Raw genomic sequence first — 26,756 nt, 5'->3', positions numbered from 1 at the left:
AGACCCTGACCGGACAATCGGACCACCTGCATACCACCATACATTAAAAAAACATCCCGACAAATTGAGCACCTCCTCCATTTTTGAAGTCCGAAATCCACGCGGGCGAAGCTGCGGGCGGAAGCTAGTATGTTATAAAATAACAATTTAATTGATATTCTGGACTGTTGTATTTATTCGGTAACGTTTTGATAGTAAAAAACGCGGTGCGCTGCGCTTCGCGAGATGGGTTTCTTGAAGCTTGATGGGTTCAATTTAACGAATAGGAAAAAAAGCACAAGCTTTTATACAAATATACAAATATAAAACAAAGAATTTGCAAATTTCAGCCACATTTGTATTATTACAGATCATAAACAAATTTACCTAGTAATGTTTAGCAGTTAATGGTTTGACAGCGTTCAGCTACTTTTGTAGTTCAATTATGACAAGTTGTTTTGAATTTAATTTAATCAGTAACTTATGGTAAATGTTAATGATTAGGAAATATTGGAAACAAATTATGTTCAACGACTTCTGTCGCTGACTGTACATTCGTTGGGCACTTAAGTACTGTATCTATGTGATTTTATTTGTTCAGTTTTTGTACCTAAATATAGAAACTAAATTCCCAAAAAAAAAATGTGATGCAAAATCATTATAAATAACTTTTTTGTAAATATCTAGGGACATCTAAATAAACTCAATTTAGTAAAATTGTATTGTGAAACGCAATATTACTATCACATTTTTATGTGTCTTATCTAGTTGACGGCCGAGCGATATAAACTTATTACATTATTTTTCCATTTTCGATGCGTCACTAAAGGAATTATTCGGGAATTTACTACATCGGGAAAGAATATTCAGCTTAATAAATACATTTTCCTTTTACAATCGTGACCAAGACCATGCCCTTTTTACGTCATCACACAGGTAATAAAGGCAGGGTTTTTCTCGTAAAGTCAGTCTCATCAGGCACAGGCATTCAATTGGACAGGCTTTGTGCCCAAAAATTAAACGTTGCATAATACCCACTCTATTTACGTTCGGTTACTCTAAACAAAACGCAACTGGTAATTTTAAATTATTTGGCCAGTGTTCCAAAATCCGGCGGACGCTGCGCGCGCTTCGGCGAGATAGTGTGTTGCCGTCGAGCGCGGCATAATATCGTTACATAATTAAAAATCGAACAATTATCAATTATATTTTTCTGTTTGGTGGCTATATGTGCGATAATATTTGTTGAACAAAAATCGGTGAGTAAATTTTTTCATGGATTCTTTTTATTTTATTTTTTTTATTAAATTATAGTTTTTGTGATAATGGAGGAATTTAAAACGTGAAAATATTTTTTAGATCAGAGTTATTGTCAGTTATTATTGGAGTTATTAGTACATCTCAAATTATACTCTGCTCATTTAGTTTCATGTCGGTCAAATGAGTAGTTAATTTATTTTTGGGCACGTGGCGGCAAAATTTACATGATAGTTTTTTAAACTTTGTCTACATTATAGCATACCTAAATATTTAATAAAGCTATGTGTAAACAATATTAAAAAAAAGGAATACGATTAAAGGTTTAGTTATTTTTCCAAAAAAAACATGAAATTCGTTGAACTACCTACCTACTTTTTATTAAAATTAACTTTTTTAACATAGCTATTTCTTAAATAACAAAAAACGCACATTAAGTTTTTTGGTATTATCTGCATTTATTATTCAAAGGAAGCAAGTAAATATAAGAAGAAATTTGTTTATTATTATATAAGATCAATAACTACGTCGCAACGTCACATTTTTTTGTAAATACCTACGTCTTTTATTTTGATTTGATAATACAATAATTACTATCCGAAATAATCATTTCGATAACATAGTAAAATGACAAATGATTGAAAAATGTATTAAAGTTAAAATAGGTAGGTAGTTACGTGAAAAAGAAATATTCCACTCCATCCTTTACCTGATGCAGTTTTCTATTCTAACTTTTCTAATCCTTAGAGCCAGTGTTCTATTTTCAAAATCCATGTTCTTTATGATGCAATTTGTTTCTTGTTTTGAATACTTATTACCTACCTAGCTTCCTACTGATATCCATGAATGTACATTTTACTTAGTTATTACTGAATTAAAAAAAACATTCACGTCGAATTGATAACCTCTTCCTTTTTTGAAGTTGGTTAAAAAGAATTGTTATTCGATCTTTTTGATTAAGTTCACTCTTCAAGTTTTATGGTTGAACTAAAGTTGTGTTTGGTTCCACGTGTTTAAAAATTCTGACCCCAGTGCTACCCCCAAGGCGTAAGAGCAACAGTGAGAGCTGCCTAAGGCACACCAGGAGTCCTTATTTAAGCATAATTGCTAGGTCTGAAATTGTTCAGAGGAAGCCCACAGTCGTCCCTAATGCGCCGAAGAGGACCACCGCGGAGTTTTAGTTGGTATGCAGTGCGTTGTATATAGGTTAGGGACTCGGCCCGGCGGTCTCCCGAAGGTCAAGATAAAGTCATAAGGCACGTCTGAAATTGTTTCTATATACATAAAGAAAGCCAAATTATTAGAAAAGTTCCAGCCCTGGTAGTTATTTTCATCAAGTAGGTTTTTTTAAGTAGTCTTCCCTGTGGTCAACACCGGGGAACATCTGCGAATGGGTTACTGGAATGCCCCGGCTTGACGACTTTTATAGGGGCCTGGCGAAGAGTGGGGAAGGAAATGGGGGAAGAAAGAGTGGAGAAATAATAGGAACTTTCTAGAATGGCCGTAGGGATAATTTTCGCGAGCTCTCATAGACCTCAAAGTAAAATTATGCAATCAGATAGAAAATATATCGAATACAAATACGTTTACTCAGACCTGAAGCGTTTATTGCATCAAATATATCTCGTAAATCCGTTTAGATTATTTTTATTCCTGTCCTTTATGTTGGGGCTAATCTTTTAATGTATGACCGCATCATAAACACCGGTAGCGGTAATTCAATTTTATCACTCGTGTTTACTGCAGTTGTGACTTTTTATTGACTAAAATATGATATAACTTGATATACTATCAGGGATAGAATAAAATGTAAAGCGCACACGTGAATGATAATTATATTGCAGGGTTTGCAGGTAAACGAAGACGCTTAAACTATAAGCTATCTAACTGCGACGTAAACCAACGACGATTGAACAAATTAAATAAATAAACGGAATTTAACGCGCAGAGTCGCGAGCAGAAGTATTTATAACTAGCTTTCGCTCGCTGCGTCGCCCGCGTGCAGGAATTCACCTGAATAAAAGTCACGCTATGTATTTTCCAGGGGTAGAAAGTAGCCTATAACCTTCCCAGGGTCTTAAACTGTGTCCATAACAAATTTCATAAAAATCCGTTCGTAGATTTTGATAAAACCGATAAGATACAGACACACAGAAAAGGGGACTTTGTTTTATAATATGTATAGAAGTTTATTTTTAAAAAAAATATATAGTTTGTTTATTTTTTTCTTTCGAACGCGCCTCTTCATCAATTATAGTGCACTATAGAAATCGATATTATCACCGAGTGTTATAGGTACTATTTTTCATTCTAGAATCAGACTTAATGTCTTAAGTGCCGGCAGTATTGCGAGCAAAAGCTAGTGAGTTATATCTCATATATTTACCTAATATGCGGGCATGCGGGTTTTCACTTTAAATATATCAATCATTAATTACAAGTTATTTTTCCGTTCTTGTTCGACAACGTAAATTCTGTTTCACGAAACATTATTTTACCTTATAAATATTGCAACCCAGATGACGCAAACGTGGTATTGCAGTCGTAACAATCTAAAATGCAATTTTAATTATTTTTAGCCGATGGCAAGAATCGAAGGGGATCTCTGATTTTTTCCGTGTACAGGGGCGTAATTACAGTAGAGCTAGGGGACGCGGTGCACCAGCTGGGGGAGGGGGGACGGGGGGTTCTGGACCCTGATTAGTACTTAAAACTCAAGATGAAGCAAGTGTACTCTCAGCTGCAGGACCTTTTTTTAAGTCAACGGGACAGGGGCCATTTTGTTGGCACTTATAGTTAAGTAACCTAAGGAGGTCACTTAGCTACACCAAAAAGTAATGCACGAAAATATTTTACAAAAATGATAATCAAAATATTTTGGTTTTGTTTTGTACCTACAGGTGGCCTTAGCTCAGTTGTAGAGTAATATATCATTAATGATCTAGGTCCAGTAATTTACTATTTAACCAGAATAATTGACTATGGATGGACTAGCTTTACAAAACAGGATGTTAGGCTGATATACAATTCGGACAAATATTTACTCTATACTATTATCCTTAAGCGGAATTTACATTAGCAAGAACACTTCCTGAAGGTATTTACGCTAGATTTTTCTTGTAAACGGTCACGTTAAACTGATTTCTGCAAATTTTAGGCTTGCGGCGAGTCGGAACTCGGAACGCATCCGGTTCTTGCGCAATATATTGCTGCAAGAACTTGATAGTTCTAAACTTTTAACTTAGTGCGCTATTTACCTTATATCATAATTTTCTCCCGACGTTTCGAAGATGTTGCAGCTTTCATGGGCACGGGGCGGACCAAACGTCGTCCGACGAAACGTTGTGAGTAAATCATAATAAAAAAAAAACGCAAGAAACTCAGTTTTTTATACTACATAATATCATCTATATTTTCTTCAAATAAAAATCGCGCGGATTACATATGCTAAACCATAATAAAACCTTTGTGGTCGATAGATCTCATTGTCATTCAGTGACAATTTTTTTTGTAATTTGTTCCACACAGGCGGATGCACGTGCACCTTCTTGCACTCCCCTCACGGTGCCCATGTGTGGACATATTAAATCGCACTTTACAGTCCTTTACCCCAGTAATTTGACAAGATATTTTCGCCACTTTAAGACCTCCGCTAAGTTGATAAATTTAATTGACTGGGGACTTCACTCAATCCGTTACATAACTGATAAATGAATTTTATAAACACCGGTATCAAACAGTTATCAGTTTTTATGAACTCTCATAAGCGAGTCATGGTCAATAGTATAATATTATAATTTAAAAATGTGTATCAAAGGATTGGCATAAAATTGCGTGCCATGAATTACTAATATAATTCTACAAATATATAAATTTACTCGATCAACTGTAAGTCAAAACCCGCCATCTTGCCTCTTAATAAGATATAAGGAACCGGTGATGTTATTGACAGCTATGCAATTCTTAACCACAAATTAACGCTAAAACAAGTTTATAAGTAAGACTGATTATACTGTCAGATATTATATTATAGGTTTCATCTCATCTCATTCATTAGGACCACTTACCGCCCACAGATTCGCTCTAATTTAACGTGTGGTTATCTAAATACATTGAGTGTAGCTAGGTTTGATATCAAACCAGGGCCCTTATTCTGTATGATAGTGTAAACACGTAACGCGGCCGTGTCATGTTATCTCCGAGAAATGTGCGTGGAATGGTATTCTGTAAGTCAAATTTCTATAGTCCTAAACATGATGCGCTGTGTTACGTGCTTGTTACGCACTGTTAAAATAACGTGCGGGATAGAGAATAAGGCCCCAGCGCAATCGCATCGATTTTAATATTATCGTTACCCCACTCTTTTATGTGCAGCGTTTTTGCTCGCGGCGTCTCCCACGGGGCCGCGTAGTCTGTTTTTGATAACAAGTAACTTGTAACCAAGAGTTAGTTTCCTATTATTGAACTATCAGAATTGGAGCAATAGTTAAAATATGAAACTGAAAATGATTTGCAAAAATCGTCTCTCCGGCGGGGAATCGAACCCCGGTCTCCCGCGTGACAGGCGGGGATACTGACCACTATACTACCGAAGAATTGAATAGTGCTCCAAAATTATTTAATAGTACTTGGTACCAACGTATTACCTTTATTTTCTTATGTTTTATGAAATGTAGTATTACTTACACCAAAATATAAGGTCACATCATACAGATGTCGTATTTTTATATTTATGTATGTTTATTAGTATATTTAAATAAATACCATATTACATTGTAAATTTGCCTCATCCTTCCACTACCTTAGTTAACCGTGAGAGCTTATGGCATCAAATTCACCTGTATACATTAGTATATAGTGCATAAATATATACAGCATAAATGAACTGACTCCGCCGAGATAATATCGTCTTAAAAACCAACGAGAAGTGTTGTAGCTTGTTGCGTTTAGAATAATGAACAAAGTATTATTTCTTCTTAACCGAATTTCAGCCACGATGCGGCGGCCTATCTCAACGGAAGTGAGCCAGGAAATATTATAATGCACAAGTGTGTGCGAAAAACACAGGTGCATCTGGTTCCTTCATTCTCATAGTCCGGTGAGACAGGAATCCGACATGACCGGAGAAAGATCAGACGCAGGACCAACAGCTTTAGATGTTTTCCGAGGCAAGGGTGGATCAAACCGTCAACTTCCTGACTCCGAACTGCGACTGTGTAATATTTAAGCTAGAAAACGCCAGTCACAATCATTTCCCGATCCGGGATTCAAACCCAGGGCCTCAGCGCGATAGTCATACTCTTACCGTGTACAATTACAACTACGTCACCAAGGCAGTCAAATAAAGAATAACAAAGTATAAATTAGGTAACCCAAAAATATTGTAATTGAAATCAGCTATTATTGAATCCTTTGTTGTTGACATGAGTCAGCGGAAATGTATGATACGTTGTGATCTGTGAGTGATCTGAGCTACTTTTTACGGGTCGCTTCCTTTCAACACAAAGAATACATGATGAATAATTAAAACAATACAAATATGTATGGTACAATCTAGAGCGACATTTCATCAATAGCAGTGAAGCGTTATTTTTATTGCACAGCGTCTGATCTGAACCCCGGAAATGCATGGCACTTATGACACTCTTATTTCGGGAAAAGCCATCCAGAGAGCGCAATTAAAACTAGCGAATACTTTCGTCTTCATATGTATTATAATTAGTATCTATGAACATGGCGTCCGCATGGCTGTCCTGTCCCATGCTACACACTTTATCAGCGGCGTACCATGCCATAAAGAAGCCGTATATCAAAATTTGTTGAGGGCCCTTCAGGGCAGTGCAAACTTTCGGGCACCCGCTTAATTTAATCTAGGGCCAGGAGGCCCTTATAGTTTGGGTGCCCTGTATTACAAATACAGCTAATACGGTGGTAGTAATGCTCCTTTATTTTATTGACATAGAATGAGAACTTTACAAACTATCTACACAAGAAACCCAACTTACATGCCAACGTAAAAGATTTACAGCAACAATAAATATCAAACTGAACAGTAGCTGACAATAACGTTTTATAGTAGCTGTTATCAGGATTTGTAAGTGACTTGAGTTTCTTAGCGGATTACTGGCAGTCGGCATCGTATTGAAATCGGTAGTCCGTGGTGGTTATCTAAATCCAGAAGATAAAGTATTGCGTAAAATATGATAAGTGGGTCGCGGTAGCATTTCCATTGGATAAAGAGGGCCTAAACTAATCTTAGTACCTATTACTGTCAATTTTGCACTGTTGGTATAAAGAGGTCCTTTAACCTGCCCATTTGGTACAATGCGGGGTTCTGTGCTATCGAATTTTCGTTTGTAATATCATCTATTGATACAGTTAGACTAGTGTAGTTTTGGAGTGGAGTGACGATCTGTGAAAGCTTGCTGGCAAGAATTGGATGCGACAGGCCGAAGACAGGGTAAAATGGTGCATATTGGAGTAGGGCTATGTTCAACAGTGGTCAAAGATATAGGCTGATAATGGTGATGATGATGATTATAATACAGGTAGGATAGGATTGGAGCCAAGGATGTGATATGAGGTAAATTCTTAAACGTAGGAGTCCCAGAAATTAGAGCGCTCACTCAAAACTTCCAGATAGTGTATAGTTATACATTTGTAAAATTGCAAAATATTCAAATCAGTGTCTGCATCTCCGATTTTGTAATTCAATGAACTGTATTCGCGTGGGTTGGACTGCATCGCATTAATGCCATTTTGTTATTAATACGCGGTTTACAGTCGCTATTATTGTGTGTGCTCGTTTCAATAACGTCGGAATGCATTTCTGGAAGATATTCGGCTCCGAGCAAACATTTTAAAAACTTTATGTATCTGAAAGTGATTGCAATGCTTAGGGTATTTTTGCTACTATTTATTGTCGAGATGAGCGTGTTGCCCGCCTGATAGTAAGCGATACGACCACCTATAAGCAGTCAACAACATACAGAACTTTGAATTACAAAGTACTGCGAGCCACTGCGTTCGTCATCCTGAGACATATTAAGATGGTATATCACATAATGCCTAGTAATTACGCTCACTACAGTGACTTTACACCGAGACTCAACAGTGTATGCATACTGCTGCTTGGCGGTTGAAATGGCTAACCCCTCGTATACGAAAAGCTTACCACCAGTGAACGTGGTAAATGTCATAACTGTACACGAATCGTAGCAGCGCCTTTCAGAACTATGAACACTTTTCTGCAAAAAATTCGTCACTCTAAAAATTGGATACAATCGTACACTGCCTATAATTACCTACATACTTGATGATAATCTTCTAGCAGATTTAAAACATTAGTATTCTTTGTACCCTCCTGCTTGGCGATTGAAATAGTCAAAGTGCCTTCAGAGCTAACAGCTAACGAAAAACCTAACTCGTAAATGGTAGGTATTTATTAGAAACATTTAGTTTGTCATCAAGTTCGCACACGTTTCCTGCATGTAAAATATTCAAGGTAACCACTCCAGATATTCGCGTGGCCATTATCACAGCGCTTTATCGGCTGATAACAAATTAGATTTGCCGCCGATTGTGAGGTACGGACAATATTTCGCAGAAAACTTTACATTCGCAAACGTATTTGTTATTTTTAAGAGTTCTAAAAATGTTTTTGGAAGATATCGGCATGGAGGCAAAAGTCACATGGGCTTTGAGGCATGAGGCAAGCATAAAAGTGGACGAAATTGCATGAAATTGATCCACAAACAGGGACTTGGGAGATCTTTGCTTTTAAAAAAGTCACAAAGGTAGATCTGCTAGCAAAAGTGGGTATTTTAGGATGAGTTTGATGATGAGTCTTTCATAGTTTATTTTGTATCGTCAAAACAAAACACACATAACGCCTTAGTCTCCAAACGGGTAGATAAGGGGCAACCAAGGCGCCCACTTTTCGCCTAGTGTGTTCTGTCCTATGATGTGACAGAGGCCGAACCTATCGTCATGTCGGGCATAAATCCAGTCTGGGTCCATTCTGAGCAGAAAAACTCAATATCACTTCCCAACTTGGGATTAGAACGCGGGACCTCTGAGCGGTGTCGGACCGCGCATGCAATACAATGGATTACTTTCAAGTATACTTAACATTATGGCGTACTTTCACAGTAAGCGTACATATTAGGTTGTTGGTAAATTAATAATTATTTTTATGACTAAGTCGCGCTAACCGTATAATTTTGAGATACGATGCGTATTCCCCAACAGGTTTTCCTGTATTCGATCATAAAATTTCCCCAGTTGTGTGACACCGTTAAAGAATCTTCTGACTCATGTTCGTCACAGGGTTGTGGTTTAAAGATCATGTAGTAAGAAAATCCAAAGATCAGTCCATTTTCTTTATGTTTAATAAAACTAGAACTATGTTGTTTTTGCTCTAATTTAATTATGTTTTACCCGTACTATCTGTTTTAATCAACAAAGTCTACTCGTCTATTTAAACAAACTTAGGTTATAAAAACTATTTTAATTATAATAGATATTATGGTTAGCTATTATGATAAGGTATATATTTTTTAACCTGATCCAGGTATATATGTCATTTCGACATATTAGAAACCTGTATACTTGTCTTGAAATCACCACTTTAACTTAAGTTATTTTAACCATATATGTAAAATAATAAGTGTAAAATTTCCACGCAATAATATAAAGTAATTTTTATTTTATATGCCATATCTCTGCGTCTTCACTACCTTTTGGCACAATGTTCGCTGAGGTGGAGACGAATATGTGGTAATATTACATTTAATAGCGCAGTATAAAATGACCCTATATTATAAGCATTTTTCTACGTTTAATAATAAGTACCATTTGCTGTAGTCAGTATAAGGTTAATGATTACCTATTATCACAATAAATAAATTGTAATATACACACTGCGAATGAAATAAAATAAATTACTAATGCCTCAATGAATCCAATAGGGAAATCATTGCTAAATACATGACTACACTTACGTTTCGTCTCAAATAATGCGTTAAAACCAATAGTCGTTATTGTGGTCTGAACTTCACTTAACATTGTTACGTTTTAGTTTATCACACCCTTAGAACTAAAGTGACCTAACTCAAAAAAGACGATTTGTGAGGAACGAATAAAAAATATTTGACAACAATATAGAAGGCAGTAAAATGGACAGTCATCGAAAGTGAGAATCTATTTCTATTCTATAATTTTATCTTTTTCTCGTCATAGGGATATAGATTATTTGAAAGGTCGTTTTTTAACAAAAGCAGAATATATATAAATTTTGAGTTAGATCACTTAGTTCTATGAGAGTCATAACTCTTTGAGTAAAGATACGAATTTTTACTTATATGTTTGAAGCTCCGAAAATTAAAATATATTCCCATCTCGCGTTTGCGCTGATAGGAGATTCGTACGTGACCTCAGTCCGAGTATTTTCGTACAAACATCTTATCGCCCTGTATCTGTTGACCGAGTCAGACGGACGTCAAAATTAACAAACACCACTCATAGATAAGTATTGTTTTTCGGTTATATCTAAGGAATTTCATTATTATAATATATGATAGTAATAATATCAGTCCTGTATTATATACTGTCCCAAGTCCCGTGCTAGGCACGGGCCTCCTCTACTACTAAGAAGGATTAGACCTTAGTCCAGGACGCTGGCCTAGTGCGGATTGGCAGACTTCACATACCGTCAAAATTCTTATAGAGAGCTTCTCAGGTATGCAGGTTTCCTCACCAAGTTCCTCACCGTTGAAACAAGCGATAATTCACAAAGAATACACAAATTACTTCAGAGGTGTGGACCCTTGGGATTTGAACCTGCGGACATTCGTCTTGGCAGTCTGTTCCACATCCAACTAGGCTATAGCCACTATTCCATTCAATATTACTTCAAGCTAAAAAACTTGTAGTTTTTCAAGGTCGTCGGGACGGCTTTCTACGATTGCCTAGCGACAGACATCGCTTAGACATTATAAGATGATATCATTCTCAGACATTTTTTAGTTTTTTATTAACTTTAAATATTTTAGAAAGATACCTTGGCTACGGCCCCTGGTGTAGTCAATAAGCTAGACCAGAGTTCCCCAAACTTTTTTGTGACGTAGACCCCTCGCCATGATTTTCCGTGTTGGGTAGACCCCCTACTTACCTGATATTGATTTCCTGTAAATTTCTAACTGTAGTGAAGTTTAGTGTTAAAAACTTAAAGTAAAAACACATGTTAATTTATACATTTATTAATTAAAAACTACTCAAAATATTTTTTTGTATCTGTTATGTAAAATATACGTAACATTAAATAAATATAAAATAAACTATAAATAAAATAACATAAGCAATAAGTCAATATTTTTAGTGAGAAGAATGAACCTGATGCTTTAATAATAAATTATCAACATTTGGCGTCAATTTTGTAACGGTTAATCTTAAATCTCCTCGGCTAACTATGTCCAGTCTGTTTCTTTTTTTCGTTAGGAGATTGGTAACAGTGACGAATTGAACAAGTCAGTGCAAGTTAGCGAAGCTCTGAGACTGCGACTCTCAGGTTTTTACAAGTTCAAAATGTATTGCGACCACAAAGCGAATACCAACATCCTACAACTTAGTTTACACAATTTCATAAACATATATAATCATTTTTTTACTTCATAGATACTTTTATAAATAATATATATGTTTTGATATTATAAGATAGTATTATGTAAGTAAATAGGTACTATCAGTGTATGTGTTGAGATACACTATCGTGGACCCCCATTTTCATTTCATGGACCCCCAAATTTTTTTTTCGCTGACGTAGACCTCTTGCAGGTTGTCACAGACCCCTAGGGGTCGATATAGACCACTTTGGGAATCACTGAGCTAGACCGACCGTTGACAGATGCATTTCTCGCTCCAAAATTACATTTAGAGGAAAATATTTGCTTAAACCAATTTATTTATATATAACACGACTCATCATTTATCAAACGTGATTTATAATTCATTTAATTTATTCCTAACTATAATTCAATAGTCATCGCATGTCCACGATGAATTGTTATTACAAATTGCAACGGTTGACCCGGCTAAGGTGAAGTGAACGCAGTTTGCACGGCTGTCAGAATCAATTGCATCTGTTCAGCGAATAGGAATAATGTTAATTAAATCAATTGTCTTTTATGAACAATGTTTGTGTGTCCTCATATACTGTTGGAGTCTAATAAGTTTTCCTTACCCTATATTGTCTCTGACATGTAACCTGTGTTAAGTGACTAACTTCAGGGGATCAAAATATATCTAAAGCCGGCAGTAGGTACCAAACTTTTCAATTCTTTTTACATCATTAATGAATTTGCTAAATTATAACAATGAAGATTTTTTTTTATTGCTTTTAATGACGAGACGAGCTTGCCGTTCGCCTGATGGTAAGCGATGCAATCGCCCATTAATAGTAGAAACACCATCCACCTTGAAGTACAAAGCATTGTTTGGTATTCCATTGCGCCCGCCATCCTGAGACATGAGATGTTATGTCTCATTATGTTCAGTGTAACACTGGCTACAATGTCCTTCAAACTGGAATACAACAGTGACTACACACTGCTGTTTGGCGGCCAAAATAGACATTGCGGTGGTACCTACCCAAGCGGACTCGCACATTTGAGAGACCTACCATAAGTAAACAATACTGTTGGTTACTATTGGTTTACTAATGGTTGTATTCCCTACAATCACATTAGGCAAGGCCTTCGAGGATATAATAACATATTGATGTGTCCAAACTTGAATCAGCTATGTTTACTTTACCGATAATCGGCCAAACAAACTCGACACCCGTCATTTGCTATCGAGTGTCGTCGGCCGCAAGGTATCCGGTTACATTGCATCTATTGTGATATAACCAGTATTTAGTGAGGTCGCGACCTGCAACAGATCAAGGGCGAAAATCTGAATAGACGCAAAGCAAGGTAGAGAGCGTTTAAATCTAAACTTAAAAATAAAGATAAAAAGGTAGATAATAGTTTTTTGCTGTATTAATTGGTAAATAAGATCTCCACGGCCCATAAACTTTTATTCCAAAAGAGCATGCAAGTCCAGCCAAGGATGGGGGTGTTGAACATTCGGATATCACTTATTAGTCACGTAAAAGCAAGTTGTCACTTCATGACGGTTTTCTGTAAAAGAATCGTACTATCCTGGTCCAGCTAAAAATTTAGGTCTTTTCTCAGATAGTGTTAACATTACAGTCCATTGTGCGAATTGCTTGACAGGTCTTTCCTTAGTGATTTATATCTAAGGCCTCCAATTTAGCAACTTTAAAAATGGAGGGGTTATGAATTTTATTGTATTTTTATTAGTTCACCGCTTCGGTACTGAAATAAATAATACGTTTTTCATAGAAGAGTGCCAACTAGCAGTAGATCGGCTTGATAGTATAAACACCGCTGCCCATAGCTCTGTCACTTAGCGTGATGCATAACATTCAAATAGGGTTAACTGGTGTAGGTATTAAGAAAGAAGAATCTCTATATTATAAATGAGATAAGTGAAGTGGCATCGCGGGCTACAAGTATGTATGTGATAATACAATTAGCACAAGATTAGCGTTAGCGCAAGGTTAGGACAACAGACCATACAAACACTAATTATAAACATTACAGCCATGTGCGAGGGAATATACAATGTTATTACTAAGTTATTAGTAAGTCTATCGATTACAAGACTGCGTCCATACATAAGACATTAGATATACCAAGAACTTCGTCTCAGTAAGATCTTTTTTCTTCTAGTGTTTTATTGTGGAATGAGTGATGAGGTCGCTGTCGACTGTAGAGTGTTGTGTTTATGTATGTATGTGGTATATTGAAAAAAGAAAATTTTCAAAATTATTGCGACTGGCTTCATCTAGTAGAGCTTATTTGGAACTTTATTAGAATTGTATTGCTATAAAGAGTTATAAGTAAATCGGTTAACACACTCCTGATTACGCTGTAGTACTGTAGATGATCCAAATTACTTTGTCTAAATCGTAGATGTGATCTTATAATGTCTTTAGTTGATATTTTGTTTCAATTGTTCCAGAATGAGATAAAACTCGAAGATGGATAAGCCGACAATGCACATGCTCTCCGTCCAGGAGAAGGGCGGGCAGACCAGCAGGACCAATCAATACATCGCCGCTGTGGCAGGTAAGCAGCTTCTGGAAACCCCACGCATTGAAATATATTTAAAAATGGTAGAGATGTAAAAATATACATTGTCCTAATTCCTGGATATATTAATATAAGGATATATTAATACATCATGACTTTGATTTAAGGTGTAGGTAGAGGCATACCGTATAACACAAGCACATTTTGTCCGATTTGGTTAGGTCTCGTGTAATAGAGGATGTGTCAGTTGCCATTGATCTTGTAAAATTCCAAATTTTTGAATAATAATTAGAAACATCCAGTACAATTTTACGATGATTAACCAAGGATCAAGTTAATGGAGAGAAAACATATAAAGGGATTTAACTCTTGGCCGACAAACGCAGTTCTGACAAATAAGGTGATCGTCTAAAATGTAGCCCAAACAAGTTTATTTATGATCCAAACAATAAATAACCTTGCAGTCGGGTAAAACATAAACAGAAGTGAACAACCCCATGCATTGGCAGCTTGCCGATCCGTCTGCTTATATGTAGCTCGAGTATTAACTAATTGATACGTATTTAATGATATTATGTAATTTATTGGTGTTATTATGTTGTTAATCTTTTAATAAGGCAATCTGAGATTCAGGCGTCATAGAATCAAGTTGTTTTAGAAGTGATTTATTGTAAAGGTTATAAATATGTAAGCTTCGTTGTAACTGAATATAATAAAATAGTAATATCATACCTATTGGTAGACTTCACACACCCTCAAATTTCCTATAGAGAACTTCTTAGGTATGCTTCTAAGGTTTCCCCACGATGTTTTCCTTTATCGTTGTTGCCAGCGATGACTCACAAAAAAGTACTCACATAATTTAAAAAAAGTAAGAGTTGCGTACCATTCGGATTTTAACCTACAGACATTCGTAACGGCAATCCGTTCCAGACCCAACTAGGCTATCGCTGGCTTAACTAGCTAACTATGCTTGTTTAATGAGATTGATGTCGAGGACTTAATGTTTATCCTGTCCACTTTAACAACAAGGGTTGGATCTCCTGAAATATGCCTTAACTCCCAGTTATAATACTCTATCTTTATAGTTTATTTCATCTGGAATTCCTTCGGTATTTTAAGCAATATTATCCTGCTAAAGTTTCTGGGTGTCGCAATCTTTCACAATAATTTAACGAAGTTACAATACACTATATTGTAGTGATTCACAAATACTACGAGGACACACAGTGAGCCCAAACGCATAGTATCGGCAATTTCATAGTTTTCTTTAGCTTTGTTTATCTGTCAGCTAACTGAAGTAAAGTTGTATCTCAATATTAGTCAATCACAGCGCCCCTATAGCGATGCACTGCGAATGCAGTCATGCTGAAAAACATTGAAAACCAGGTTTTTATCATTTTGGTAAGTCATATTTATGAATACGGGCGTAAATGTCATCTCCTTGACTTGCAGTACAACTAATGTTATATCAATAATGTCTGTTATATCATATCCCTAAATCAGTTCCAAGTGTTCGATAGGATTCCAATACACTCAATTCGAAATAGGTTTAATCGTAAACAAGCAGTTAGTCAATCAACAACGGAATTTTGGCGCGCACCGTTTCAGAAGTTGTGAAAATTTGCAAATGGCGCTAAGATATTTACAACGATAGCAGCTCGATCCAACAATATTAACAATTCAAATTTCTGATAGGAAACAAATTGCCTCGAGTGGTAATTGAGGGGAACGACGATACAAATTTCGATCCTATCTTGAGAATAAACCGATCAAAATTATTAATTTTTAGCATGCTATAAAAAATCTGATTGGTCCATTTTTACAATAGACCGAAAAAACGATCGCAATCATTAAATAAAAATGTCTATTAGTGGCGCGATTATAATTTGAATTTGGAATATATTAATTTAAGGGTTGGTTCTTCTCTTATCAAATTTACACAATACATTTCTAACAAAGACTTAAGTCCCAAATTCCCTTGCAGCGGCTATAGGCGCGGTGATAGCTGGCACCATCCTCGCGTGGACGTCACCAGCGCTGCCTCAGCTGGAACCGTGGTCTAACAAGACCTCCAACGCCACTGTCGTCATGCGTTCCAACTTCACCAACTCCACGAAGCTCATCAACTCTCTGGGTCAAGAAGCCGAGTTCCTGCTGGATACTAATGCAAGTAAGTTGCTAAAAGCCTATTTCACGATGTAATCGCGTAAATGAGTACCCCTCGGCAGTCTCCAAATTATGCCGGCTTGTTGGACATGCACAGGCTAATCCCGGAACGCGACACTTACTTGGGCCAGTATGGCGGGTTTTACCACCTTGTGTTCGGTGGTCATCACCAGTTATCGCCAGCATATTAAAATTAAAGTAAGAATTTCCTCCAAAACATAATATTTGTCCAAAATAAATATGTTTGGCGATGCAATACAATGCGAAGTACCTACCCAGCCAGACCCTCGCACACGAGACTAACTACTATTATCTATGCTAGCAACTCTAGATGCTATTTATACCATATCAGTGACAGCCACTCCATTGGCGTTAATACAAGTCCAATAATTATTGGACGATTTCGTACAGATATCGGGTTTATCATTATTCGTAATCACATGTAATCGTTTGATACCAGAGAATCTTTACTAAGTAAACATTGAAGCGATTAACACACCCACGGATCGATTTTTTACTATTTCGCAAAGAACATCGATTAGAATTCCTCTTGTTTTGTTTGTAAATAAGAGATTCGAGTATTTCGTTTTGAAATTCTTGGTCGACCTTTTCATTGATTGAATTCATGTTTCAAAACAGATTTTTGTTTTTTTTATTGCCTAAGAAACTAGCAAGCGTTCTGCCTGATGTTTAGCATCATCCGCCGTCCATGGACTAAAGCAATGCCAGATACACAACCAAGCCTTTGCCTACCGGGGAGAGATCTTACGTCATCTAGTACATTAACAGCATCGAACCAAAACCTAACTGAACACTGGCTTAGCTAAGTACCTTAGTTCAATAGGTACGGATCCGCAGACATATGGAGTTCCTTGAAAGAAATGCAACTTGCTAATCGGTATTTTTCTTTGACTGCTCTACAATAAATATCACGTGAATTCCTTTAACCTGAAGAACCTAAATACTTCTGCTAATGAGTAGACTTTTTTTACTTATAATACACAAACGAAAAAATTTAATTCGCCTCTATGTATCAAGAATTCAATTTCCACGTTAAGGCATGATACAAAATAACAATAATATTATATTCATACCGTAAGTAAACTACGTAAGAATTATATGTATTGTTAAGTGCTGACACGACTTTGCGGACGCCCACCGCCTTGGCGAGCAAAACAGAAGATATTTGTAGACGGAATATCATAAAAAACATTTTTGCCGGCGCCCGAGATCACATGATGGCTTAGCCAAAACAATATTTCACTCTGGCGCAGTTGTGTGACTTTATCGGACCTAATGACTGATACATCAAGTCATCATATTTGTACAGTCAAGATTTGACTGTACAAATATGATGAATTGATGACATTTTTTTATTGCCTTACTAGGAAAACGAACAGGCGTTCCACCTTATGGTAAGCAGCATCAACCGCTCATGGACTAAAGCAATGCTAGAGACACGGCCAATCCGTTGTCTACGGAATACTGGATACTCCTTATATACTTCTTATATGCAGTTGGTAGACGAGAGAAGGAGACCGTTCGCCTGATGACGATTATCATATCTCAAATCTAACCATAACCAACATCAAACGTAAGAACCCAGGGTATTCATTCAGTAATAGTACAATTTGAAATCGCACTGCGATAACACGTCTGAGACATCAGACGTTAAGTTCAAAACCTAAACAAAATTGTGCTTACAAACTGTTGCTTGGTGGCAGAAATAAAGCGATCGTTCCAAGACAGACTCGAATACCACAGGTAAAATTTCTGCCATCCCATCTTAAAATATATTCGTTAGCGAGCGCCTGTCGCGCCTGTGTCTCGTTCAAACAGTAAGTGTGGAGAGAGATCGACCATTAGCACTTTTATTTTTAAAATATAAAAACAGTAAGAACTGTGGAAATACATATATACCTACCATTGACAGCTTGCTTGATTGATACTAAAAGAACGAGTTAAGGGACAACCGGAGAAGCCTAGCTTATTTCCATTCCATAGGGTAGGTAAAGAAAGTCGTGTTGTCTTCTGGTAAATTCGACGACCATATGGTACCAAGAATGAGGCAGTAGGAGAGGATCGTTGTGTTTATCCTCCGGCAGTTTTACTAACTTTCCCAAAACGATCTAAAGTCTAAACGAATTATGGAGACTAGAGGGGTACTAGCTGATGTCTTACAGCCTTTTTAACGTGGTAGTCCATGATCGACCATACGCGCTGTAGACATAAAGCTCGTCTTTCCAATTTAGAACTTACAAACACAACCAAACAACCGATCGACGCCCAAAAGCTATCAATCGTGAGTTAATGACGTAAAAACCCGATATCTGACGAAACATAAGCTAATATTAGTACAAAGGTAAATATTTTTATGTTAATACTCGCATGTCGATCGATCGCGCGTCACGCCACACGCCCACCGACCTCCCGCGCCGCGCTCGCGCACCCATGGACGATATAAATATCCACACCGCACACAACACGCGAATGCGTCACGTGGTCGGTACGACATTTTGTTTATGTCCGTAGGGTTGGCACGCAGTTTTGTAAATTGTTTTCGTTTTCGTTATTGTGTAAATAAAGTTGTCATTGCATATTGCTTTTGAAATGCAGAGGAGAACACCGTATGTGTTGGTATGATACTCAGTGGCAACCATAGGAGGGGAGAACTGAGCATCCGCCCGGGCACTCACGCGGCACCTTGGAGGAACTGTTTTTTCAGCACTTTGTCTATGAAACTGTTAAAATCGGGGAGCTTTTTTTTGTTACGCCTGTGTTAGTATTCTTTTGCTCCACCCCGGGCCTAATGTTAAGGCCACATTACAAAAACCCGCTATAGTAAGCCGTCATGGTAATTATCAAACCACGAGATTCCTTTCGCTGGCGAACGTGATGCTTGGAATACATACTACATTAGATGTAGAATTATGATTAACTACCGAGTCGTATTTAATTCACTATGTATGTAAATGGTTTTACGTCAAACAGATCATTAACCAAAATAAAATGTGCCTGTATTCCATACTCCGGGAGATGACAACCCTACTATCTCAGTTAGTGGTGCTAAAACATTGTATTGCAGTGCAGAATACGTTTTAATTTATAAAGAATAACCTAGAGATTTCGTCGAACCCTGGTTGAAGGGTACCTGTCAGATTTTAATTAATTTATTGTCCTCGAGCAATACGAGACTATATAGACAATGTCACGAGAAAATATGTCTTGTGACGAGCCCCTATCTGTGACGTCACATGGCAGCGAGCCAGTACGATGCCGTGATATACCGTGGGTTTGCCTCATCCCAATGAATCCCGAACACTCGTCCCCACAGACTGCTATTTTCGACCTTGCTCCTCATACCAATATGATGGACATTGCGTTGGTCGTTGTGATGGTAAACATTATTTCTATATCGGGATGGAATGGCGAATGCCATTGCGGGGGAAAATACGTGATTGATGATTATTATTAAATAGATCGGCTAGACGGTTTGACGACCATCGACCTACGCAAATACATAAAAATAGATTAAATTTTTCACGTTATACAGTAGATAATAATATATCATTATTGGAGCTATGCCCCTAACTTTTTTGGCTACCTGAAAGTACTTTAACCGCCCTCTATGTCTATCAGCCCCAGGGCTGGCACGCAGTTTTGTAAATTGTTTAAGGAAAATCTGTGTAGGTTTTTTGGCCATGTCATGGTTTTCGTTATTGAGTAACTCCAGAGTTCTGAAACAGCTTTCTTCCTGTTCGTGGCTATTTCAAAACGATGACTGAACCTGAGATCTCACCAATCTTGTCACCAGTATCAGACACTGAGTCAAACAATCAAAAAAGCCTTTATTCCTAATTGAGACGGTCAAACTCTACTCGAAAGTTTTGTGTCGTGTACAACTTTTTTAATTTTCCTTTCAGAATTTGGAAGTCCACTCTGAACCTATGTTCAGACCTATACCTCCCCTAAAGATGTCGAGACTATAATATTAATATAATGTTTGTTTCCAGGATCGCTGGTATCTTCCGTGCTTGCCATCGGTGCGGCTATGGTCGCGCTGCCCGTGGGAGTGCTGGCACAGAAGATCGGCAGACGGCCCACCATCCTCCTCCTCGCCGTACCCTTCTTCATTAACTGGCTGCTCACCATCTTCGCTAACGGAGCTGGTATGCTGATCGCCGCCAGGTTCTTCGCTGGCCTTGGAACTGGTGAGTATCAGGCTACTTTATTATACGCGAAAGTAAATGTTGTTAAAAAGGTTATTTTTAGCGCTTATGCCTAGAATTAAATCTATAGTCTTAACATGTTTGGGGAAGGAAAAAACTAAAGGTAAATAAAATAATATCCTCGTAAGTTGCTTTTAAATTATCGAAAATTGCTTTTTACGTTTTTGAATTTTGCTTCGAACAGCAATTTTCTGATAGAGAATTAAGGAAGAAGTCTTCACCGTTCTCGAAAGTTGCAAGTTTGCTGCAGTTCAAGGAATGTAATACAGTGGCATTTTGACATTGTATTAATTAGAGAAACCACATACTTATCTTCTTGAAATTAAGACCATAAGTATTTTTTTAAATGCGTTATGTAATTAGTGCCTTCCACGTGATTGCAAGAAGCAAATAAACTAATCCGCCGCTAAACCCTGTTATAAATTAATTATAATATTTAACAATGTACATAAATAGGTAATATATGCGTTAATACTAACATACACAACAACAATAATAATTTATTCCCACACAGATTCAATAATAAATGCACATAATAACTTGTTTAATACAATCTTGTTAAAACATAATTCAGAGCGCGACAGAAAACAGACATGCTGTTCGTATTGTTAGTGTTCAACTATGACTCAAAATAGGATAATTTATTATATCTCCAGGCAATACATTAACCAAATGCCTAATAAATAACCCACAATCTTAACAGACAGCGCTTTCTGAATATTGGCATAATAGAAACTCCTGTTTATCTTAGTATTGTTGATACGATTGTGTTTTGTTTGGACGAACCCATCTATGGAACTGTGCCATTGAATATACTTTTAAATAAGAACCTACATTATTCCCAAATCCTGAGTGCCTCTGAGAACTTTTGAGTTGTTTCAGCTGGGAACAGAAGCTAGTGTGTTAAATTCTTTTTTTTTTGTAACGGAGAAAGTTCCTTATTACTACCGCTCAGCCTTATTTTGGGACGACTGGGCGGTTATATTGGGGTAACCGTTGCCTTACGGCCCGACGAAGAGCCGCCGGATTTGATGGGGACCTTCGGGCGGCCGCCGGGCTGAGTCCCTAACCCTATATACAACTTAACCTAGGCAACGGCCTACCAACAAGTAGCCCTCTTCGACGCATTAAGGACAGCTGCGGGCTTAGTGCCTGCCGTATAGAAAAATGCATTGCAGTTATACCTATCAAGACGGAAGTAAAACATTAACGAGAGCCTGTCTTTTAACTGTCTTATTGCTAGGCACGGACCTCTACAGTAAAAAAAAATATTAGAATTAATTCTACATCCCACTGTCTTCTTTACAGGCGGTATTTGCGTGGCAGCTCCCATGTACATCGGTGAGATTGCGGAGACCTCTATCCGTGGATCGCTAGGCGCGTTCTTCCAGCTTTTCCTGACCGTAGGCATCCTGTTCACGTTCGTTGTGGGTGGCTGGACGCACTGGAAGACGCTGTCCATCATCAGTGCTGTATTGCCCCCGTTGCTGGTCGCTGTTTTCTGGTAAGCTCATTTTCATTTATAACTTAGCAAAATTGCTGCCTGGTGATAAAAACAGTTTAATTAAAATATAATTTCAAGTAATGGGAGACGTTACATATATTGACGATTGCCAGAATAATGCCAGGTATATATGTACATACATTTATCGCCGAATACAGAACTTCACCATAAACTGCTAGTAGATAATAACCAATAAGGTCTAAATTACGTCGTATTATTTCCAGGTGGATGCCGGAGACCCCTCAATATCTGCTGGGCAAGAACCGTCGCCGTGATGCCGAGAAGTCGTTGCGCTGGCTGAGAGGCCCTGACGCTGATCTCACCGCAGAGCTTGAGGACATGCAAAAAGATGTAAGCAGTTTACTTATGCTTTGAATCTTCTATGAAATTCTTGTCTTCTGGTAGTAGTAGTTGTGAATGTTACTTTCGAAAAAAAAACTTTGCAAATTTTCAATAGGCAATATTGTTTATTTTTAACTCGTAAAATTACTTGTCCCTATTTTATCATCTATTCCTTTTAATCATTGAGGTTCAGCAGACTATGGAATAATTTAAGAGCTGGTCTCTTCTCTTCGTAGTAAAGTGAGGAACTTAATAAGAATTGTATTTAAATTGACATAAACTCGTGTTTTGTTGTCCAGGTGGACGAGGCGTCCCGCCAGAGCGCAGGCGTGTTGAGCATGGTGACGAGCCGCGCGCCGCGCATGGCGCTCGTGTGCGGGCTCGGCCTCATGTTCTTCCAGCAGTTCAGCGGCATCAACGCCGTCATCTTCTACACCAACAACATCTTCCAGTCCGCCGGCTCCGACATCCCGCCCGCCATCGCCACCATCATCGTCGGCGTCGTCCAGACCGCTGCCACCTACGTGTCCTCTCTCCTCGTCGAACGTGCCGGCAGAAGGATCCTCCTCCTGCAGTCCTGCATCATCATGGGCCTCTGTCTCATCATCCTTGGCGTCTACTTCAAATTGCAGAACGACCACTTCAACGTCGCTGCTGCGGGCTGGCTGCCGTTGGTGTGTTTGGTGCTGTTCATCATTTCGTTCTCGATGGGTTTCGGTCCGATTCCATGGATGATGATGGCTGAGTTGTTCCCGGTGGAGTTCAGGGGCACGGCCACTGGTATCACTGTGATCACCAACTGGGTGCTCGTGTTTGTGGTGACGCTGTGCTTTCCCATCATGAAGGACGCTATCGGCATCTACACCTGTTTCTGGTTCTTTGCTGTTGTGATGATTGTGTGTATCTTCTTCGTGTTCTTTTTAATTCCTGAGACGAAGGGCAAGACTGTGTCACAGATCCAGGCTATTTTGGCTGGAAAGAATATGTAAATATATGATAATGGGTTTCCTTGCGGTTCTTGGTCAGAAAAAAAGCCATTTTGGATATATCGAAATTCCTTAGTATGTACTGCCAACTTGAAACTAAAAAGGACTCGTGTGCTTGAAATGAATGTTTTTTTTTTTATAAACTCCACCGAATCAGGTGCCATGTTAAGTGCAATATAAAGGCTAATTTCAATAAACAATATCTATATTCGAATGGATCGCGTAAATAGACCAATTATAATAAAGTTTGCTGTAAATGAACCAATTAGAATACAGTATGACGTTGGATTTGATTGGTTTAGTCACGAGATTGATCTGAAGATAGCAAGGGTTCATTGATTTCGGCCGATAGCGATAGGATTTATAGACAAACATATTGAACATAATGACAAATGATTTCGCGAAATATTTTCTAATTGTGATTTTGTGTTATGTGATTGTTATAATGTGATAGAATACTCAATAACTAAGCAATTTAGGCATAATGTAGGACCGGAGTACAAAACTGAAATGGCAGTTGTACCAGTGATGATAATATCTACGAACAAATTAAACAATACAAAGAACAAGGGCCGGAGCAAATATGGCGGAGCACAGTGCAGAGAATTATGCTGTCAAACTGTTATCAACATTGTTTTTATTGAAATAATATTCAAAATCCATTAACACAAGAATAATAATAATAATTTATTTATTAGACACAAAATTAGTTAAAAACCTGTGCAGTTCTGTTTCCTAAACTAAGTAAAAACTTGTATTTTAGGATAACAGTACCTTCATTTACAATTTACAATATTTTGTGCCCAATACAAAATAGAATAAAAGTAAAAATAAAATAAATTGCATTTTTGTATTAATTGATGTTAAATATTATTTAAGTTGATTAGAAATAAGCGAACTATCGCTCTATTACAATACAAACGACATTTCACATTTCGTTCATCACTAGTACATCGCCTTAAAAGGTTAGAATTTACAATTAGTTAAGTATTTAAAATAAGACGTTAATGAACAAACGTGCCAAAAATGTATCTTAGTTTGTTGTAGTTTAGAAATTTTAATGTTTAACTTAATGTTAAATGTAATATAATGATTTGTAATAAATTGTATCAAATTATTGTGTGGGTTTCATTTATCAGTTACAGCAACAGCTGTAGCTTATTTAATATCGTATTCCTTTTAGAAGACTCTTTTAATATTCTCTATAAATAGAGGTTTAACTGTTTCAATCTAGTTAGGTAAATAACCAGATGCGAAGTCCATATAATCCGATTCCTGCCAGCTTCCCCTTTTTTGTAGAATTTCTGAAGAATTTGCAAACCGCATTTCTGCCGTGCTAAGCGCAAAAGCGGTATGTCAGGGAAACCTTATTTCACGATAATCGAAGTTTTGTAATTATAGTTTTATAGTTTTGTATGTAAAACTGATAGAGAAACTTTTTTAAGGTTTTTTTTAACAAGTCTAAACAAGATACCATTATTTAGGTAAGTTCATTGGATGGGTATTTCTATAAGCTATCTGACGACAAAAAAATAAAGATTTTGATTTTTTTTGAGATACCGCTTTTGCTTAGCACGGCAGGTTTGTACATATTGAATGCATGAATCCTTCCAAAATGGCCAATCTCAACAGAGATCAGCCAAGTACGCAGAAGATATTATATATAGTACACAAGTGTGTGCACAATACACAGAAGCACTCTCAGTTCCTTTACTCTCATAGTCCGGTGAGACGGCATACCGACATGACCAACGATAGCAACAGTGCATATTAGTACATATACGTTGTGTCGATCTCCCCTTTCGGAATATTCCACATTTCGCCACTGAAGTAAGCCATTCTGACATAACCGCGCAATCGCCCTACAAGGAAACTGGACTGCAGTAAGAAAGCACTTTCTTCGCGACAAAAAAAAGGTAAGTGAACCATGACACAATCAATCTGGTAATGCATGAGCTTCATCAAAATGGAATGCCTCAGCGGCGTAGGGTCCATATAATCCGATTCCTGCGGGCTTCCTTATTTGTAAAATTTATGTAGAATCTTACTATCATTAGAATGATTTGCAGACCCCATTCATGCAAATCAAATCAATTTATTTTACACAAAACATGGTATAAATTATGATGTTAAATTTCTTACATGTGCAACATGATTCACTGTTTCAACGGTATGCAATATTTTTATATAGGTATGCATACAGTACCTATATGTTGTGTCGGGTTCCCTATCTGAAATTTTCACCCTTCGCTACTCGAATGCCTGTTCGGATTGAAGGACGAAATAAGACCTTAATTTTGATTTATTTCAATATTGGGAATCTGCTTCTCGCGAATGTTACTGTTCAATTCAATTCAATTTTTAAATTTTTGGTTTTGCCAATGTTAAAGTTGAAAGTAGGAAAAGTTACGGTAAATTTTTATGGGTCTAATATTATCTATGACTGTTGAGCGGCAAATAAAGCAATGCCATTAAGAATACATAAATTTCCGACACCTACTTCAACCAAATCAATGTGTATTATACCAATTCACTGGTTATGCTAAATGTCTGTCTAATGGATCACATTGGAGTACATCCTTGGAATAATTTATAGGTACTGACAAAGAGATTTATAATATATATGGAAAGATACTAATCTGCCTCCATAGGTACACATGCGGAACAGATTGGGTACTATGGTACACTTTCAAACTGACAGGAACGCAAAAAGTGACAACTTATAAATATACATATCTACACTTATTATAAAACAAAGTCTCCAAAAGCAGTCTGTATGTGATCAATTTTCTCAAAATCTATAGAACGGATTTTTGTACGTATATTTTTTACCAAAAGATAGTGCAATTCTTGAGGAAGGTTTAAGTTAATATTACATTACGGTTTTATGTAAATTGACTGAAATATAACGATAACTGTTGAAGAGCTCGTGTGGTTGTAAAACATCTGGTGGGTCGGGATTTACGCGGGAATAACTTAGTGTCACACTGATCTCCACGCGGGCGAAGCCACGGGTGCAGGTAGTCTATTATTATTCTCTTATCTAAAATTTTCATGAAACAAGTCACAGAAATTTAAGATAAACAATGAAGATAACTTTAACTAAAGATGATAATCTATCAAAATCAATAAA

General features: G+C 37.2%; 1 protein-coding gene across 1 annotated transcript; it reads left to right on the top strand.

Annotated features, from left to right (window-relative positions):
• The first annotated feature begins 963 nt into the window (after positions 1 to 963).
• Positions 964 to 24,741, top strand: LOC115447103 (facilitated trehalose transporter Tret1). The gene is made up of 7 exons (XM_030174035.2): positions 964 to 1,238; positions 14,323 to 14,429; positions 16,381 to 16,566; positions 20,576 to 20,773; positions 22,100 to 22,295; positions 22,520 to 22,646; positions 22,937 to 24,741. The coding sequence occupies exons 2-7, from the start codon at positions 14,342 to 14,344 to the stop codon at positions 23,624 to 23,626; spliced, it is 1,485 nt and encodes a 494-aa protein (XP_030029895.1). The 5' UTR covers positions 964 to 1,238; positions 14,323 to 14,341; the 3' UTR covers positions 23,627 to 24,741.
• Positions 24,742 to 26,756: the final 2,015 nt, after the last annotated feature.

Source organism: Manduca sexta, chromosome 18, assembly GCF_014839805.1.
Source record: "Manduca sexta isolate Smith_Timp_Sample1 chromosome 18, JHU_Msex_v1.0, whole genome shotgun sequence".
NCBI classification, from domain to species: Eukaryota; Metazoa; Arthropoda; class Insecta; order Lepidoptera; family Sphingidae; genus Manduca; species Manduca sexta.
This window is presented reverse-complemented; position numbering and strand designations above follow the sequence as displayed.

Bases quoted from the DNA above. Each gene is read 5' to 3' on its own strand.
- LOC115447103 (XM_030174035.2), top strand. From the start codon at position 14,342: ATGGATAAGCCGACAATGCACATGCTCTCCGTCCAGGAGAAGGGCGGG. The intron at 22,296-22,519 runs GTAAGCTCATTT...TATTATTTCCAG, and splicing joins TTGCTGGTCGCTGTTTTCTG to GTGGATGCCGGAGACCCCTC. The intron at 22,647-22,936 runs GTAAGCAGTTTA...TTTGTTGTCCAG, and splicing joins TTGAGGACATGCAAAAAGAT to GTGGACGAGGCGTCCCGCCA.